The 16,817-nt window shown below is 36.8% G+C and overlaps 1 protein-coding gene across 1 annotated transcript; it reads right to left on the bottom strand.

The window, feature by feature from the left end:
* Positions 1-15,821: 15,821 nt before the first annotated feature.
* LOC107771321 (uncharacterized) lies at positions 15,822-16,565 on the bottom strand. The gene has a single exon (XM_016590671.2). It carries the CDS (start codon positions 16,472-16,474, stop codon positions 15,980-15,982), a length of 495 nt encoding a protein of 164 aa, XP_016446157.1. The 5' UTR covers positions 16,475-16,565; the 3' UTR covers positions 15,822-15,979.
* Between the last annotated feature and the right edge of the window lie 252 nt (positions 16,566-16,817).

Genomic DNA, 16,817 nt, shown 5'->3' with positions numbered 1-16,817 from the left:
ACTCTTTGTTCCAAATGTATTTGTCATGAAGATATTTAATCTTTTCTTTGTACAAGGACGAACTTGCATAAGCATGGTACCGAAACTCATCCAATTTATTCAAATGTGCAACCCTCAAGTTAGCGGATACATCCCAATCAATATTCAACTTCTTTAGATCCCACATGGCCTTGTGCTCTAGTTCTATCGTAAGATGACAAGATTTGCCTAACACCAACTGGTATGACGACATTCCGATATGTGTTTTGTAAGCCGTCTGATAAGCCCATAATGCATCATCAAGCTTCTTGGACTAATCCGCCCGGTTAGCATTCACTATTTTGGACAAAATATTCTTTATCTCCCGGTTGGAGACTTCCACTTGACCGCTAGCTTGTGGATAATAGGAAGTCGTGACTTTATGAGTAACACCATACTTGCTAAGTAAAGTGTCAAAAGCCTTATTGCAAAAATATCCCCCCCCCCATCGCTTATAATAGCTCGTGGAGTCCCAAACCTTGTGAAAATATTCTTCTTCAAGAAAGCCACCACACTTCTCGCCTCATTGTTGGGTAGAGCAGCGGCCTCCACCAATTTGGACACATAATCCACCGCGATCAAGATGTAGGTGTTTCTACAAGAACTCACAAAAAAACCCATAAAGTCAATACCTCCAAAATGGTAGTGAGAGGCATTTTATTTTTCTTCGAGATTCCACCAGCCCGTTGACATTCATCACATCTTTTCACTACATCACTTGCATCCTTGTAAAGAGTGGGCCAATAGAAATCACAACTTAGCACTTTGGCCGCCGTTTTTGCTCCACCATGGTGACCACCATATGGCGAAGAATGACAAGACCTAAGAATTTCACCTTCCTCTTCTTCTGGTACACATCTTCTAATCACCCCATCCGTACAAATCCGGAAAAGGTATGGTTCATCCCAATAATAATCTTGACAATTACGTTTTAGCTTCTTCTTTTGGTTTGAAGAGAACTCATCCGGGATGATTCCACACACAAGGAAATTTGCTAGATCTGCGAACCATGGCACCTCCTTCATTGAAATAGCCAAGAGTTTCTCATCAGGGAAGGAGTCATTGATTTCAAGGCCATCATGTGGCCTCCCCTCCTCCTCCAAATGAGACAAGTGATCCGCCACTTGATTTTTGCTCCCTTTTCTATCTTGGATGTCAATATCAAACTCTTTCAACAAAGCACCCATCTCATCAACCGAGCTTTGGAATATTTCTTGCTCATAAGATAACGAAGTGCCGCATGATCCGTGTGGACAATAACTTTCGCACCCATCAAGTACGGGCGGAACTTTTCAGTTGCAAACACAATGGCAATAAGCTCTTTCTTCGTAACGGTATAGTTGACTTGGGAACCATTCATGGTATTACGAGCATAGTAGACCAGATGAAAAATCTTGTTGATGAGTTTCCCCAAAACAGCCACAACCGCTACGTTACTTGTATCACACATGAGTTCAAAAGGGACACTCCAATTTGGAGCGGTGATGATGGGAGTAGTTGTCAACTTGAACTTTAACAATTCAAAGGCTCTCATGCAATCATCATTTAAGTTAAACTTAGAATCTTTCTCAAGAAGATTTTACAACTCACCACCTTAGAGAAATCTTTGATGAAGTGCTGGTAAAACCCCGCGTGGCCTAAGAAACTCTGCACACCTTTCACCGAAGTTGGAGGTGAAATTTTAGAAATCACCTCAATCTTTGACTTGTCAACTTGAATTCCATTCTTTGAGATTTTTTGGCCAAGGACAATGTCTTCCTCGACCATGAAATGACACTTCTCCCAATTGAGCACCAAATTCATTTCATCATATCTTGCTAACACTTTATCTAAATTCGTAAGACTCCAACTACCGAGAAGTCATCCATGAAAACTTCAAGGTAGTCCTTTACCATGTCCATGAAGATAGCCATCATACACTTTTGAAAAGTCGCCGGTGTATTGCACAAACCAAATGGCATCCGCTTGAAGGCAAAAGTACCATAGGGACATATAAAGGTTGTTTTCTCTTGATCCTCCAGATCAATAAGGATTTGGTTGTAGCCCGAATACCCATCAAAAAAGCAATAGAAAGTACGACCGGCTAACCTATCAAGCATTTGGTCTAGGAAGGGAAGTGAACAATGATCCTTCTTTGTGACTTTGTTGAGCTTGTGATAGTCCATACACACTTACCAACCGGTCACCGTTCTTGTAGGAATCAACTTATTCTTGTCATTGGTGACCACCATCATGCCCCCTTCTTTTTGAAACATTGAACCGGAGAAGTCCATGAACTATCAGAAATGGGGTAGACAACCCCAGCATCCAACCACTTGATAATCTCCTTTTTGACAACTTATGGCACAGCCTCATTGAGTCTCCTTTGATATTCAATAGATGGTTTGGAGCCTTCCTCCAAGTTGATCTTATGCATGCAAAATACGGGGCTTATCCCTCGAATATCCACCAATGTCCATCCAATAGCTTTCTTCCTCTTTTTTAGCACTGCCAGTGTAGAAGCTACTTGCACATTAGTCAATCAATAGGAAAGAATAACCGATAAAGTAGAATAATGGCCAAGAAATTCATACCGAAGATGTGGAGGCAATGGCTTCAACTTCAAGGTAGGAGGCTCTTCAATGAAAGGCTTTGTAGGAGGAGTTTTCCTATTTTCAAGATCCAAAGATAGTTTCTGGGGTGCGTAATTATACGACCCCATTCCTGGCAAAGAGTTCACACATTTCATGAAGTCATCCATCTCGTCATCATTAAAGTTGAGCAAGACGGACTCCAACATATCACCAACGTTGATTATGGCACTTGTATCATCAACAATAACATCGATCACCAATTCCACAAAAGATCACACCTCGTTGCTATTTGGTTGCCGCATGGATTTACACACATGGAAAACCACTTTTTCATCACCCATCCGGAATGTGAGTTCTCTAGCTTCAACATCATAAAGAGCCTTCCCCGTAGCAAGGAAAGTTCTTCCAAGAATAATTGGCACCTCATAATCAACTTCACAATCTAGAATGACAAAATCCGTCGGAAGAATAAATTTATCAATACAAACCAAGACATCTTCAATCACTCCCAAAGGTCTCTTCATTGTATGATCGGCCATTTGCAATCTCATAGAGGTGGGTCGTGGTTGCCCAATTTCCAATGTCTTGAAAACCGAATAGGGCATTAAATTGATACTTGCCCCAAGATCACAAAGAGATTTAGCAAACTTGGCACTTCCAATTGTATAAGGAATTGTGAAAGCACATGCATCTTCCAACTAAGGAGCCATTGAATGCATAATTGCATTCACTTGATGAGTGACTCTGATAGTTTCAAAATTCATTGACCGCTTATTTGTCACAAGATCCTTCATAAACTTTGCATAACCGGACATTTGTTCCAAAGCTTAAAATAATGGCACATTGATTGAGAGATTCTTCATCATTTGAATAAACTTTTTAAATTGATTCTTACTATTTTATTTGGCAAGTCTTTGAGGATATGGAGGTGGAGGCTTAGGCAATGGTGCCTTAGCCTTTTGAATTACCGGTTCTAGTATGTCAATAATGTGATCCCTAGACGGTTTCACCTCCTCTTAAGTCTCTTCCACACTATCATCAATATCAATCTGAACTTCATCATTTGTTTGCACCACATTGTTCGGGACCTCTTCTTTTTGTACCACTTTCTCATCATCCACAAATTGCTTTTGACTTGAGGTGGGTGCATTCCCACCTCTTCCACTTCTTGTAGTAATGGACATAGCATGCCCCATATTGTTTTCACCCTTTGGGTTTACCACCGTGTCACTTGGTAGTGCCCCCTTAGGACGGTAATTAAGAGCTTGAGAGATTTACCCTATTTGAACTTCTAAGTTGCGGATCGATGTGTTGTGTGAGGCAAGTTGGGCATTCGAATCGGCATTCTTTTCCATCATTTTCTTGAACATGTTCACAATACGCCCTATCTCATTGTTTGAAGAACTTGGGCTATGGGAGGGATAATGAGGTGGGTTGCTCGGTTGTTGATACATCGGGGGCCTTTGAAAAGCCGACCCCCGATTGCCTTGATTATGGTTCCATCCGACTTGATTGTTACCCCACCAATTTCCTTGATTATTTCCACTCCAATTTCCTTGATTATTACCGCTCAAATTTCCTTGATTGTTGTTATGCCAATTCCCTTGATTGTTTCCGTCACTCCAATTTCCTTGATTGTTAGAATTCCAATTGCCTTGATTGTTTTGAGGTCGCCATTGTTGTTGGTTTGGGCCTTGAAAGTTGTTTCGTTGCCCTTGGAAATTGTTCACATGTTGAACTTCCTCTTCTTGGTCAATGTTAGAATCATCTTAATGGAAACCACTATCCTCTTGCACAAAATTGTCCACTCGATGTTGCACTTGTAGAACCTTGGTCCTTCTTTTGTTCACCATCACGTTCACTCCCTCCATGGCATTGACTTGCTTAGGATTTTGCACTTGTTGAAGTTGAGCCTTTGCTAATTGATTCATGGTGGTAGTCAATTCGGCAATGACTTGCCCATGGTCATGAAACTCTTTGTGAAAGTGGATCACGTTGGGATCACCTTGTGGAACATTAGCCTGGGATTGCCATGCCGATGATGTTTTCGCCATTTCATCTAAAATCTCACACGCCTCCGCATAAGGCGTAGTCATGAAGTTTCCACCGGTAAGTTGGTGCACTACACATTGGTTGGTTGTGTTGATCCTATGATATAAAGTTTGTTGAATTATGTTCTGCGTTATATCGTTGTTGGGACATTCCTTAACCATTTTTCTATAGCGTTCCCATATCTCGTGTAGTGGTTCATTTGGATCTTGCTTAAATGCTAAAATCTCATCCTGAAGTGTAGCCATGTGCCCCGGAAAGAAGAACTTAGAAATAAACTTTTCTGCCAACTCATCTCAAGTGTGAATGGAATGGTTTGGCAAACGTTCCAACCAATCTAAAGCTTTCCCCCATAGAGAGAAGGGAAAAATCCTTAGCCTCAATGCATCCTCGGAGACATTTGTTTGTTTTCTCCCCCAACAAGTGCCACAAACCCCTTCAAATGTTTGTATGCATTTTGACTTGGAACACCGGTGAAGAAACCTCATTGCTCTAGCAAAGTGAGTATCATATTGGTGATTTGAAAGTTGCCCACCCTAATACGGGGAGGGACTATTACACTTGCATATCCTTTATTGGGTAACACCTGGTGTGGAGCCTCTCGTGGTGGAGGTGGGGGGTGGAACGAGCACATTGTCATGAGGCACTCGGCCTCTTCTATTAGCTTGAGGTTCAAGAATAACCTCATCCACTTAATCATCCTCAACGTCCACATCCCCCAAAGAAATATTTTCGATCTCATTGTTTACCATGGTTGTACCTACAATTTCTTAAATAAGTTAGTAACACGGAAGAAAAAGAAGATACTCCAAGAACACACCCAAATATATAGCTAACACCATTATAATTCCCCAGCAACAACATCAAAAATTGATCGCGTCTAAATGCACACCTCAAAAGAGGTATGAAACGGTCATTTGCAATAATAGAAACCCAACTAAGAGTCAGGGTCGAATCCATAGGGAGCTAAGATGGGAGTTAGGGTGTATATATTTCAATGTGAGTGATTGGATTTTCTAGATTGCACTTCCACACACACATTTATTTTCTATTTCTAATTTTACTCTAAAGATTGCAAAATAAAGAAAGAAGACTAGAGATAATTATTTTTGAGGTTTTTCCAAATTGATATAAAGCCTAGGGTTGTGACCATTACCTAGGTGTTTGCCTGGTGGGATAAAGACTTTAATTCTTGTTTTATTGATTGAGGTGTATCATAACTATCAACTCTAAATTACCCGCTCAATACCTCTCGGTCAGAGAGTGGTTTTGCCCAATTTTGCTTTCTCAAGACCAAATGGGTATCACACAAAACAGTTAATAAAAGCTCAAGTCGAGTAATTACTATCTCTAGGTTGAACCCTTTAATTGGGTTAATCAATCTCTTGGTTGACCCAATTCCATGTTAGCTAAGTTGTCCTAGACTAGGTCTATCTTTCTCAAGTAGAGATTAAGTCAAATATGCATGAACTAATGTTTGTAACCATTAATTCCACAATTAAAGTATGAACTAAGCTAAATAATAAATACACAATCATAAAAAAATACTAAATTAGATACCCATAAGGTTTACACACTAGGGTTGGGTCACAACCCTAGTAAAAATCTAGCTACTCATACTTGGGTTTGAAGAAAATAGAAAAGAAAGACTAATTAAACTCATAATGAAAGCTTTGCCTACGGGCTATATTACTTCGAGTTCGAATCATTCACTCGACTACTAAGCCACAGGCTATTTTTATTTCGAGTTCGAGCAAGCACTCACTTGACTATTATGCCTACGTGCTATATTACTTTGAGTTCGAATCACTCACTCGACTAATAAGCCTATGGGCTACCTTATTTCAAGCTTGAGTAAGCGCTCACTCAGTTATAAAGGCTACGAAGTCCAAATTCGATCAAATTGCCTAAATCCTTATGAAAACATTCATAAAGGATGAATAAAATCTTCACAAGGCAGGAAACAAAACAGAAGCAAGTCGGTAAAACAAAAAGATATTTATATATACAAGATTGTTTACATGATTGATTGCAACATAGAAACTAAGGGCTAAGTTTCTTGGCCATCTCCGGGAGCGGTCTCTTCTCCACCGGGCTCCCCCCCCATTCTCGGACCCGCTCTTACTCACATCATCATCATCATTATCATCATCGTCGTCATCGGAAGCCAAGGCTTCAGCATCGGGTTCGATTTCTTTGGCCCTTTTAATCTCTTCAGCGAGGTCAAAACCTCGAGCATGGATCTCCTCGAGGCTCTCCCTCAGAGATCGGCGCTTAGCTAGTTCAACGACCCAATGTGCTCAAGTATCGGTGGTCTCGGCTGCCTCTCTTGCTTGGACCTTGGCAGCTTCAGCATCGGCCCGATAGACGGCCAAGAGTGCATCCGCATCGGCCTTTGCCTTTTCGGCGTCAGATTCGGCCTTGGCAAGTTCAGAGGCCAACCGATCCTCGATCTCCTCTATTCTTCTTGCTTGGACCGAGCCTTTCTCCTTTATTTTTTGAAGTTGATTTTCGGTCGATGATAATTGGGCTCGAGCGGCTTCTTTCTCTGCAGCAAAGCGGTTCATTCCTTCTTTCCACTTCAAAGACTCCGCTTTTATCATATCGACTTCTTCACGGAGTTTTCTAATCATCTCAATTTTCTACTGCAGATGTGAGACCAAAAAATTAGCCATCATTCCGATATCGAGCCCATAGGCTTTTAAAAGTATTATTACCTGCTCGGACAGATCGATCTGATCTTGGTGAGCCTTGGCCAACTCAGCTTGGAGGTCTTTTATTTCCTCTCCCCTTTGGCCTAAGAGAAGTTTTAGGGAGTTCCTCTCCTCCGTAACCCGTTGAAGCTCGGCTTCGTATCGACGTAGCTCGATTCAGGACCGAGAACATGCTTCTCGATGAACTGCCGCGGCCTGTAAATAAAGAAGAAATGAAGTTAGAAAAGAAAAGCAAACATAAAGGTAATACCAACAAAATAATTTAAGGCTTACCTGATTCAAAGCCTGATACACTCCGTGAAAAAGATCCGATGTATCACTAGTACCAGCAACGTCCTCGATACCGGTAAACAGGTCATGAAAAGGACCCTCTCCATCATGAGGCATGTCTAGTTCGAGAGCCCCCAAAGCTTGGGCTTCCCGAATCTCCCTTGCGAAAAAAGCAGGGAAGGTGGGCGAGTCTTCAAATTGGTACTGCCCCAAGTGAATCACTTGGAGCATTCTCTTCGGTTCGAAGAGATTCGAGGAGAGCCCCTTCAGACATATCCCCCGTCCGTTGGCATCGATGGGAAGCATCTTCGATCTCCAACAACTCGGGTGACTCCGCCCGAATCTTTCTCCGATATATCCTCAGTTTGAGGCGGAGCCTTATGAACCACCATGGATCCAGCTGTCTATGGAACATCGGTGGTCTTCTTCGTTCGGGCCGCCAGCGCGGACCCATCATTTTCTTCTTCTTCTTCTTCTTCGTCTTCATCCCTTAGATGCAAAACTGATTCTACGGTCAAAGGAATGGTATTCTTGTTCGGCTTACGAGTCATCCTCTTCTTCGATTTTGGATCTTCGCGAGCGTAGGCTCTTTTACTCTTATTATCTTTCACCGGCTTCGGGACAGAGGCCGAAGCCTCTTTCTTGACAGGCGAGGGCCTCAAAACCGCATCTTTGCCCACACCTACGTATGGAAAATTTTATTAAAGTATATGGAAAGCATCTCGTTCGAACTACCAAAAGGTACGAGAAAGGGGCTTACCGTGATTTTTGGCCTCCCATCGGCCCTTTGACAAATCACGTCATGAGCGCTCGGCATATGTGGAGGTGAAGCCAGAGCTCGTACACAGTTCTTGAGATCGGGAACTACTCCGGGCATCTAGGGAACCGCTGCATCACAAAAAGAGGAATATCGGTGAGAAAATAAATAAAAGGGCAAAATAGAAGGAAGAAATAGCAGAATTACACTTACGTTTCATATTCCACTCCTCGGGAAAAGGTATTTTTTCAGTCAGAATCAGGTCCGAAGTCCTTACTCGACCGAACATGCCCATCCAGTCTCGATCCCTGTCCTCGTCAATGCTCGAGAACAGAGCCTTGGTAGCCCGACGCTGAAGTTTTATTAACCCTCATCGAAAAAGGCGAGGACGGTACAATTGGATGAGATGGTCGAGGGTGAATGACATCCCCTCGATTTTGTTCACAAAGTATTGAATCAAAATATCGATCCGCCAAAAAGAAGGATGGACCTGGCTAGGGTTATTTGGTATTGTCGGCAGAAGTCAATAATAACAGAGTCAAGGGGACCTAACGTGAAAGGGTAAGTATACACACTTTAAAATCGTTTCACGTAAGTGGTGATATCTTCGTCAGAAGAAGGGATTATTATTTCTTTGTTCTCCCAATTGTAATCTTTCTGTAGCACTTTGCGGTGCCTCTCGGTTATTGAACACATGTACCTTGATACTGGCTCACATCGGCCGGGAACCGATGAGCCTTTATCGACCTTAAAATCAGAGGTAAGAACAATGCCCCAGGAACGCACTCCTCAGGTCGTGGCTCTACCGGTGTTTCGTCGGCGGCAGACTGTGAGGATGAAGCTTTCTCTTTCTAAGGAATAGTTTGTGATATTTTCGCCATTTTCGAATTCAAAGGTCGAGAATAGAAGAAAGTGACAAAGATTTGGTACTTTTGAAGAAGGGCTTTTGCAAAGAGGAATCACAGATTTGTGAATAAACTCAGAGAATACGAAAAAGAACTTGGGAAATTTGGAAGATTGAAGATGTAAAAGTGGTAAATGGTAAAAGGAAGGGCTATTTATAGATTAAAGCAATGGCGGTTTAGTATCAGCGGTGGCCGACCACCGTCTGACATGCATTAAATGCCTTGAAAGACTAAATCGACGGGACAACTATCACGTGCGTCATGATCGAGCCCCATGTAAACGTCAGCTTATAATCCGATCGAGTCATTGAAAAATCATATCGTTTCTCACCACATCCTTCCCGAGAAACGAGGGGACTATCTGTATACGGCCGAAATAGATTTCGGCCTTCGTACGATTGATCGAGATCGAAACATAATGGATCGAAGAAATACTTCGAGATGGGTTCCGAAGATGGTACAAACAAGCTTCAGATTCCAGGTATAGGTCAAACACCAAGTTCGAAGTCATCATCGAGATCGGGTCCGAATCGAACTGTGATGAGATGATTTCGAGCTTAAGGGGCAGAGGCCAACCAAGACCGAGTTCGAATCATCAAATGATCCCGAGTCCATATCGAGCTCTAGAAGCACTACTGACCAGCACCGAGGCCGATCGAGCTCGAGTTCACAGACAAGAGCGATTGCAAACACACTAAGGGAGATAATCTCGGCGGAAATTAGGAAAAAACTGATTTATCATGGATTCTCCACTATGTATTTTTAATAATATCTAAAGTAGGATCCTCCACTATAAAAAGGATGGCTACATTTCTGTAGAGGGCAGCTTTTTTGCTTACATTATAATTCAAGCACCATATTCTCCTATATTCGAGAGTTATTCTTTAAACCTTCATTAATTGATTCATCTTGCTTATTTTTAGAAATCATCTTCCTTCCAACCTTATTTATTTTGCATTCTTTGCAATCCATATTCGATTTTTCTATTTATCCTTACGATTTGTATTAAGCTATACCATATATCCTTAGAACTACGTACAAATTCAACTCTATCTGTTTTCGGGTAAACAACAAGCAATAACTAGATATTTTGAACTCAAAGTCTTCATTCTTCAAACTTCCTGATTGAATCAGTAATCGGATAATATCTTTCTAGTATTATTTTTATTTGGTATTGGTATTTTATTAATTTTACTCCATACATATTATTTAAGTTTTTTTTTAATTTAAATACTTAGGCCTCACATTTGACTTTGACCTTAGGCCTCAATTGTCCTGGAGCCGCCCTGCTGATTAGGTTTCTCTAAAAGTTTGTTTGTTTAACAAGTTCTTCTCTTTCTATCCATTTTTCTTTTTCTGGTAGGGGCGAGTTTCTCAAGAGATTTCATTGAATAATTTAAGAATCGTTAATGGAAAGTTCACGTTGTTAGAACTTCCGGAAATTGAGACTATTTTTGGAAAGAAAAGAAAATTGATAATAACAGTTCATCAAACTCTAAAACGTCAACATTTAGGATGTATTATAATGTTGTAACATGCTGATCTTTTCTTTTTCTCCATACTTCTTTACCGTAAATAGTTGATAGTAAAAGATAGTGAACTATCAGTTATATCAGCCCATAAGTAAATTAGTACAAAAATTAATTAATTTTTAAAATATTATTAATATTAGCCAAATGCTATTAATATTAGCTAATTAGCTATTTGTAGCAAAAAAATACTAAAGTTTTTGCTTTCTTTTAAACGGGTGTTATTGGAATAGATTGGATACATCTTAAAAAGTTTGAATCTCAGTTTTGGGATGATTTGATGGAGTTTTGAGGTAGTTTGAATTGAAAATTCAAAGTGGAAGATGAACATGAAAAAACATTATGTGTATCATTTGTGTATCACATATGTATCACATTCATTTCGAATGTGTATCACATGTATATCCATGTATATCGATGTGTGTGATACATACGTGATATATGTTTGATACATGTGTCGTAGAAGAATTTTTTAAACTCGATTTTAACTGCGAATTTTAACACCAAATCACCTCCAATCTTCCTCAAATTTTGTATATTGACTCATCTATATGTTTTCAATGAATTTCAATCATACTCATTCGAAAATGTCCCTTTTTGGTTAGGTTTTTGGAATCTTGTATATATTTTTTCTTTGCGTTTCATCACATTGTTTGTTATCTCATCCATGATATTTTTTTTTCGTCTTGCATCTAATGTTGTTGATCATGCTTAAAAATATGGAAAGAGATCTTTGCGTGTATTCTTGGGGGGAAAAATCCTTATTTATCTGGATTTTTAATTTTTGTATATGTTTGACTAGTTTTGATAAGTATATGATTAATGGCTAGAGGTTGGTATGTTTGAATTTATTTTGGATATTTCCATAAGATTATCTGAAAGATATACAGCAAATGAGTGAAAATCACTTAAACACTTCTGAACATAAGTCAATTTCTGTTACAAATTGTCAAACTCTTACCTTATATCACTTATTTCAACTAATAAAATTTCAGAACATTGTCGATATATTATCAATATTTCACAACCATCGCATAAAACACTATCCATTGTCTAATCTCCATCATCTACTTTTAACACGTTACACGTCTCTTTATCTAATCAAATGTTAGAAATTGAGTAAAAAATTGTTTTTTAAAGTTTTTATGAAAAAGTTGTAGAACCTGATTATCTAGAAAATTTTGCCAGCTGTTTGTTACTAGTACACGTCACTAAATAAATCTTCTTCTGTGTAGTTTTGTTTATTTGGGAGAGTTCCATATTTATCAACCCTATCGCAATCCAATTAAATGATAAGACGTATTGACAATGATGCCTCTTTATGTTACTTGAAATGCTCTTAATTAGAAGTTATAAATATTTAAATCATTGAAATGGAGAAATTTACAATAGGGAGCTGGGTGGGTCTTTCGCAATAAGAAGCTAAATTAGTCGATCACTTCTCTTCTACTCACAAAATTTTAATTTTTTATCAAATACAATACATGTTAAAACACAATTTTAAAAACTCATTTTTTAAAATTTTAACCAAATCTATGTCCAAATGCTAGCTAAATATTTCGAGCCAACAAAATTCACTGTTTGTCCTTAAATAAACGGCAAATGACTAAATATACCCCTCTACTTTCAAAAATGGTCTAAAAATACCCCTCGTTATACTATTGGGTTATCTATACCCCTGTAGTCATACTTTGGGTTCAAATATACCCCTTATTTAAACGGAGGGACACATGTCATCGTCCTGTTGGTCAATTCTAAATATCTCCTAATTAATTAAAAAGACTCATTTCCCATATCCGAAAAATAATTTTTTAATTTTTATAGAAACTGGAAAAAACTAAATTTTTTTTTTACAAAAAACTAAAAAAACGAAAATATTTTTTTTCCCAGTTTTTATAAAAACAAACTGCTTTAAAAAAACTGAAAAATATTTTCTAAATCAATATTTTTGTAAAAACTAGAAAAATATTGAAATGTAATTTTCTAAAGTAATTAAAAATTGGAAAAAACTGAAATATTTTTAACTAAAAACTGAAAAAAAGAATATTAATTTTTTCAATTTTTACAAAAATATTGCTTTAGAAAATTGCCTTTTAGTTTTTTTTCAATTTTTACAAAAATATTGTTTTAAAAAATATTTTTCAGCTTTTTTTAAAGCAATTTTTTTTTGTAAAAACTGAAAAATAAATATTTTCGTTTTTTCAGTTTTTAATAAAAAAATAATCAGTTTCTTCTAGTTTTTAAAAATAAAATTGCTTTAAAAAATTGATTTTCAGTTTTGTTTTTCTAGTTTTTACAAAAACATTATTTTAGAAAATAATTTTCAGTTTTTTCTAAAGCAGATTTTTTGTAAAAACTGAAAAGAAAATATTTTCATTTTTTCAGTTTTTAGTAAAAATAATTTCAGTTTTTTCCAGTTTTTACAAAAAAAAATAATTAATTTTCGGGTATGGGTAATGAGTCTTTTTAATTAATTAGGAGATATTTAGAATTGACCAACGAGACGATTACACATGTCCCTCTATTTAAATGAGGGGTATATTTGCATCCAAAATATGATTGTAGGGTATAGATAACCCAATAGTATAACGAGGGTATTCTTAGACCATTTTCGAAAGTAGAGAGATATATTTGCCATTTGCCATTAAATAAATTAATATCCCTCGTAGTATCTAAGGTGTTAGATTATTATCTTACCAGATAGAATGTAATTCACTTATTGGAATAGCGATACTCCAAATTCCAGCAAACATTGGACTCCCAACAATTGAACAAATCACACACTGACACCCTATTTTGTTTGAGAAAAAATGCAGAAGAGTTTGAAATTTAGATATGAAATATGAGACCAGACCTCTGTGTTTATAATCATGTGCCTTTTTGGGGAAAAATCAGGTGACTTTTATAGGCAAAATTATAAAATAAGACAAATATAAAAAGAATATGTTGGTCTGAAAAATTAGTCAATTAATCATTATCATTTGGTTGAATCCGAATCCGAGTGACAACCCAAAGGCTTGCCTTTCTTCTCGATCTTTTAAGTTAGTTTAGAAATATTTTTTAATACAAGGCGAATAACCATCTTCTTTTTATTTCATAAAGGACCTTCATTTCTTATTCACACTACCCAACAAAATGATCATTCTCGTCACTATTATACTTCTTATTTTAGTAACTTAACATATGCAAGACAATTCGCAGAATGAATGCAGGGCGGCTCTAAGAATGTGGGCAGTGAGGCCACTAAATTTGAAGGCCCAAATTTATTTTAGTTTCTTATTATTATTTTTACCATATATATAATTTATATAAATAATTAGTATAAAAAAAAGTGTTACAATATATTTTTTTGTTATTCGATTGAGGTTATTTTATACCAATAAATTTATAAATTATAATAATTTTCTCCCCTCATTAATCGACAACATAATGAATTTATGTTACAATGTTCTCTGAAACTGCGTGAATACAAAAGCATTCATGCACCGGTTTTCTTTTAGTGTAATTTGACATATTATATTAGGTTATTTACAATTTATTTTAGATATTCACCAATAAGTGCTACTTAATAGAATGAACTACAATTATCGTTTATATTAATCAGAAGGAGTAAATATTTTTGATACCATCAATACTCAAAACTTAAACTATTACGTTATATACGTTTGTTTCTTTTTCTTGTTTGTGATAATAGCCAAATCAAATTTTTCACTTTTAGTTTTGGACCTCAAAACTTTATTTTTTGTGATCTTCTTCCTTCTTCTTTTTTTTTTTTTTTTGAAATTCACTTTTTTTGTCTTAAATGATTAATTTATTATTTAAAAAGTAAATTTTGTTGTTAGTGTAAATATTTTATGAAATAAATTTAAGGGTTTTTCAATATGGTTTCACCTTAGGCCACGAGATTCATTGAGCCGCCCCCGAATGAATGTTGGCTTTACTCGAACAGTTTAAAAAGTTACTCCCTTCTTTCACTATTAGTTGTCATTTATTCTCAAAAAAATATTTTCATTTTTACTTGTCACTTTTCGCATATCAAGAGAAAAATAATTTTTTTTCCTGTTTTACTCTTATCATTAATTACTCATTCCAAATAATTTTCCAAATTCATTAAGACTATACACCAATTAATATGGGTATTATGGTAAATTATACTATACTTTATTTAATTTTCTTAAGAGCGTAAAAAATCCAAAGTGGACAACTAAAAATGAACGGGAAGTAATTGATATTCTCGAAAAGAAAAAACGAAAACACAAAGACTATAATAATGTTTTAGAGCTTTCAGTAAGATGTGTCTATCTATATCCCAAAAACAATTCCAGCATTTCACCTACCATTTTTTAAATTAATTATATCATGCCAAACTTTTGGTAGGTCACCACTCCTTTGAGCATCACCATCAATATTTCAACACTTGCAAGATAAAGTTATCAAAAAGCTGAACACTTAATTGCTTTTCTTTAAATAAATGGCGATTTTTAGTTAATTTTACCCACATATTCGAGAATGATAAAAAGAACTTTTTGCTTAGAGAATTAAATGAATAAGTGGTTTATTTTTATTTTTTTTTTAAGAAATTCACCTTTTAACATTATTTGACAATAAAATTGATCATATTAACCTTTATTATCTCTTCACATAAATACCCTTAACATATACTCCAACATTATTTAATCCAAGGGCAATGTAGTAAAAAAATAATTAATTCATTCTTGAAATCTGAAAAAATTATTTATTTTGGATCACAAAAAAAAGCTAAAATATCACTTATTGTGGACCGGAGAGAGTAACAAATACTACGGTAAACAATGACACTCGAATTTCATTCAAAAAATTTAGAAAGTGTTTATAACTTTGATATACTAGATACTTAAAATTGGTAAATTCAGATTGTAAAACTAATATTTTTTCGACATTATCCAGCATATTGATGCAATTACTAGAATTAACGAATTCTTTTCTTCTTCCTCCCATCCCCCCACAAAAAAAAACAAAAAGAGAGATAAATAATGCCCTCTGAGATTTCCAACTATATGAACCAAATCACTTCTAGTCAATTATACTAATTTTTTGCTCTCTATATTTTATTCTCAGGTTAATTTTTATATTTCTACATTTTTATGTACAAAAATTACAAAAAAAGATAAACTAATTTCATGATTTACAAAAATCTACGTAGATAATTACCATGTAATGCGGATAACAAGAAAATCAGCTCCTCGTCACTTCCTTCATACTCCGACTGCTGATTCCGGTGCTGCCGGAACTTTACCACGATTTCCTCCGGCAAGACCTTGTTCCGGCAGAGTGGACACGTGGCAGAATCTTGCTGGAGCCACGTGTCTAAACAATCCTTGTGGAATATGTGCTTGCATTTTAGCTTCCTTACTTCTTCGCCCTCCTCAAATGCGGATAAACAAACCGCACAGGACTCTGAAAAACCGGCCGGCTTAATTGCCGTAGTCTTGAACCGGATAACCGGGTTTTTTTCTTCGATGAACTTGAGGTATTGCTTGGTGGTGATCGGCCGGTCGCCGGAGTCGTAGATTGTGTCGGTAATGGAACGTACGCAGATGACTAGCTCGAGAATTAGAATGGTGAAGAAGACTAAGGTCATAGTGTAGAGATGAGCTAAAAGTTGAGAAACAGCAGCCATCTTTTGTGTGTGTGTGTGTGTGTGTTTTTTGGTTAAAGAAGTAAAAAGAAGGGACTTTTGAGTGTAGTTAGGTTGCCCCGAGTTGCATCCTTCGATCTATTTATAATCACGCCACAACAGAAATAAAATTGAATATATTGTGGGATCGAGTTGTACGCCGCAACAGAATTGAATATGAATATATTGTGGGATCGGGTTGCACACCGAAACGAAAATTGATTGAAGTAATAATTGATTATGAGTGCCGAGTTGGTTTTGATTGTTGATATGAGTTAACTGTTTTATTTCTATCCATCACTACAACAAATTTGATTATTAGTGATAAATTATTTTGTCGCCTAAA

This window comes from Nicotiana tabacum, chromosome 13 (genome assembly GCF_000715075.1).
Source record: "Nicotiana tabacum cultivar K326 chromosome 13, ASM71507v2, whole genome shotgun sequence".
Classification (NCBI taxonomy): domain Eukaryota; kingdom Viridiplantae; phylum Streptophyta; class Magnoliopsida; order Solanales; family Solanaceae; genus Nicotiana; species Nicotiana tabacum.
The sequence above is the reverse complement of the archived record's forward strand: the minus strand, read 5'-3'. Positions and strand labels throughout refer to the sequence as shown.

What these genes read in the sequence shown, in the direction of transcription:
- LOC107771321 (XM_016590671.2), bottom strand. Translation starts at nt 16,474, where the DNA reads ATGGCTGCTGTTTCTCAACTTTTAGCTCATCTCTACACTATGACCTTA.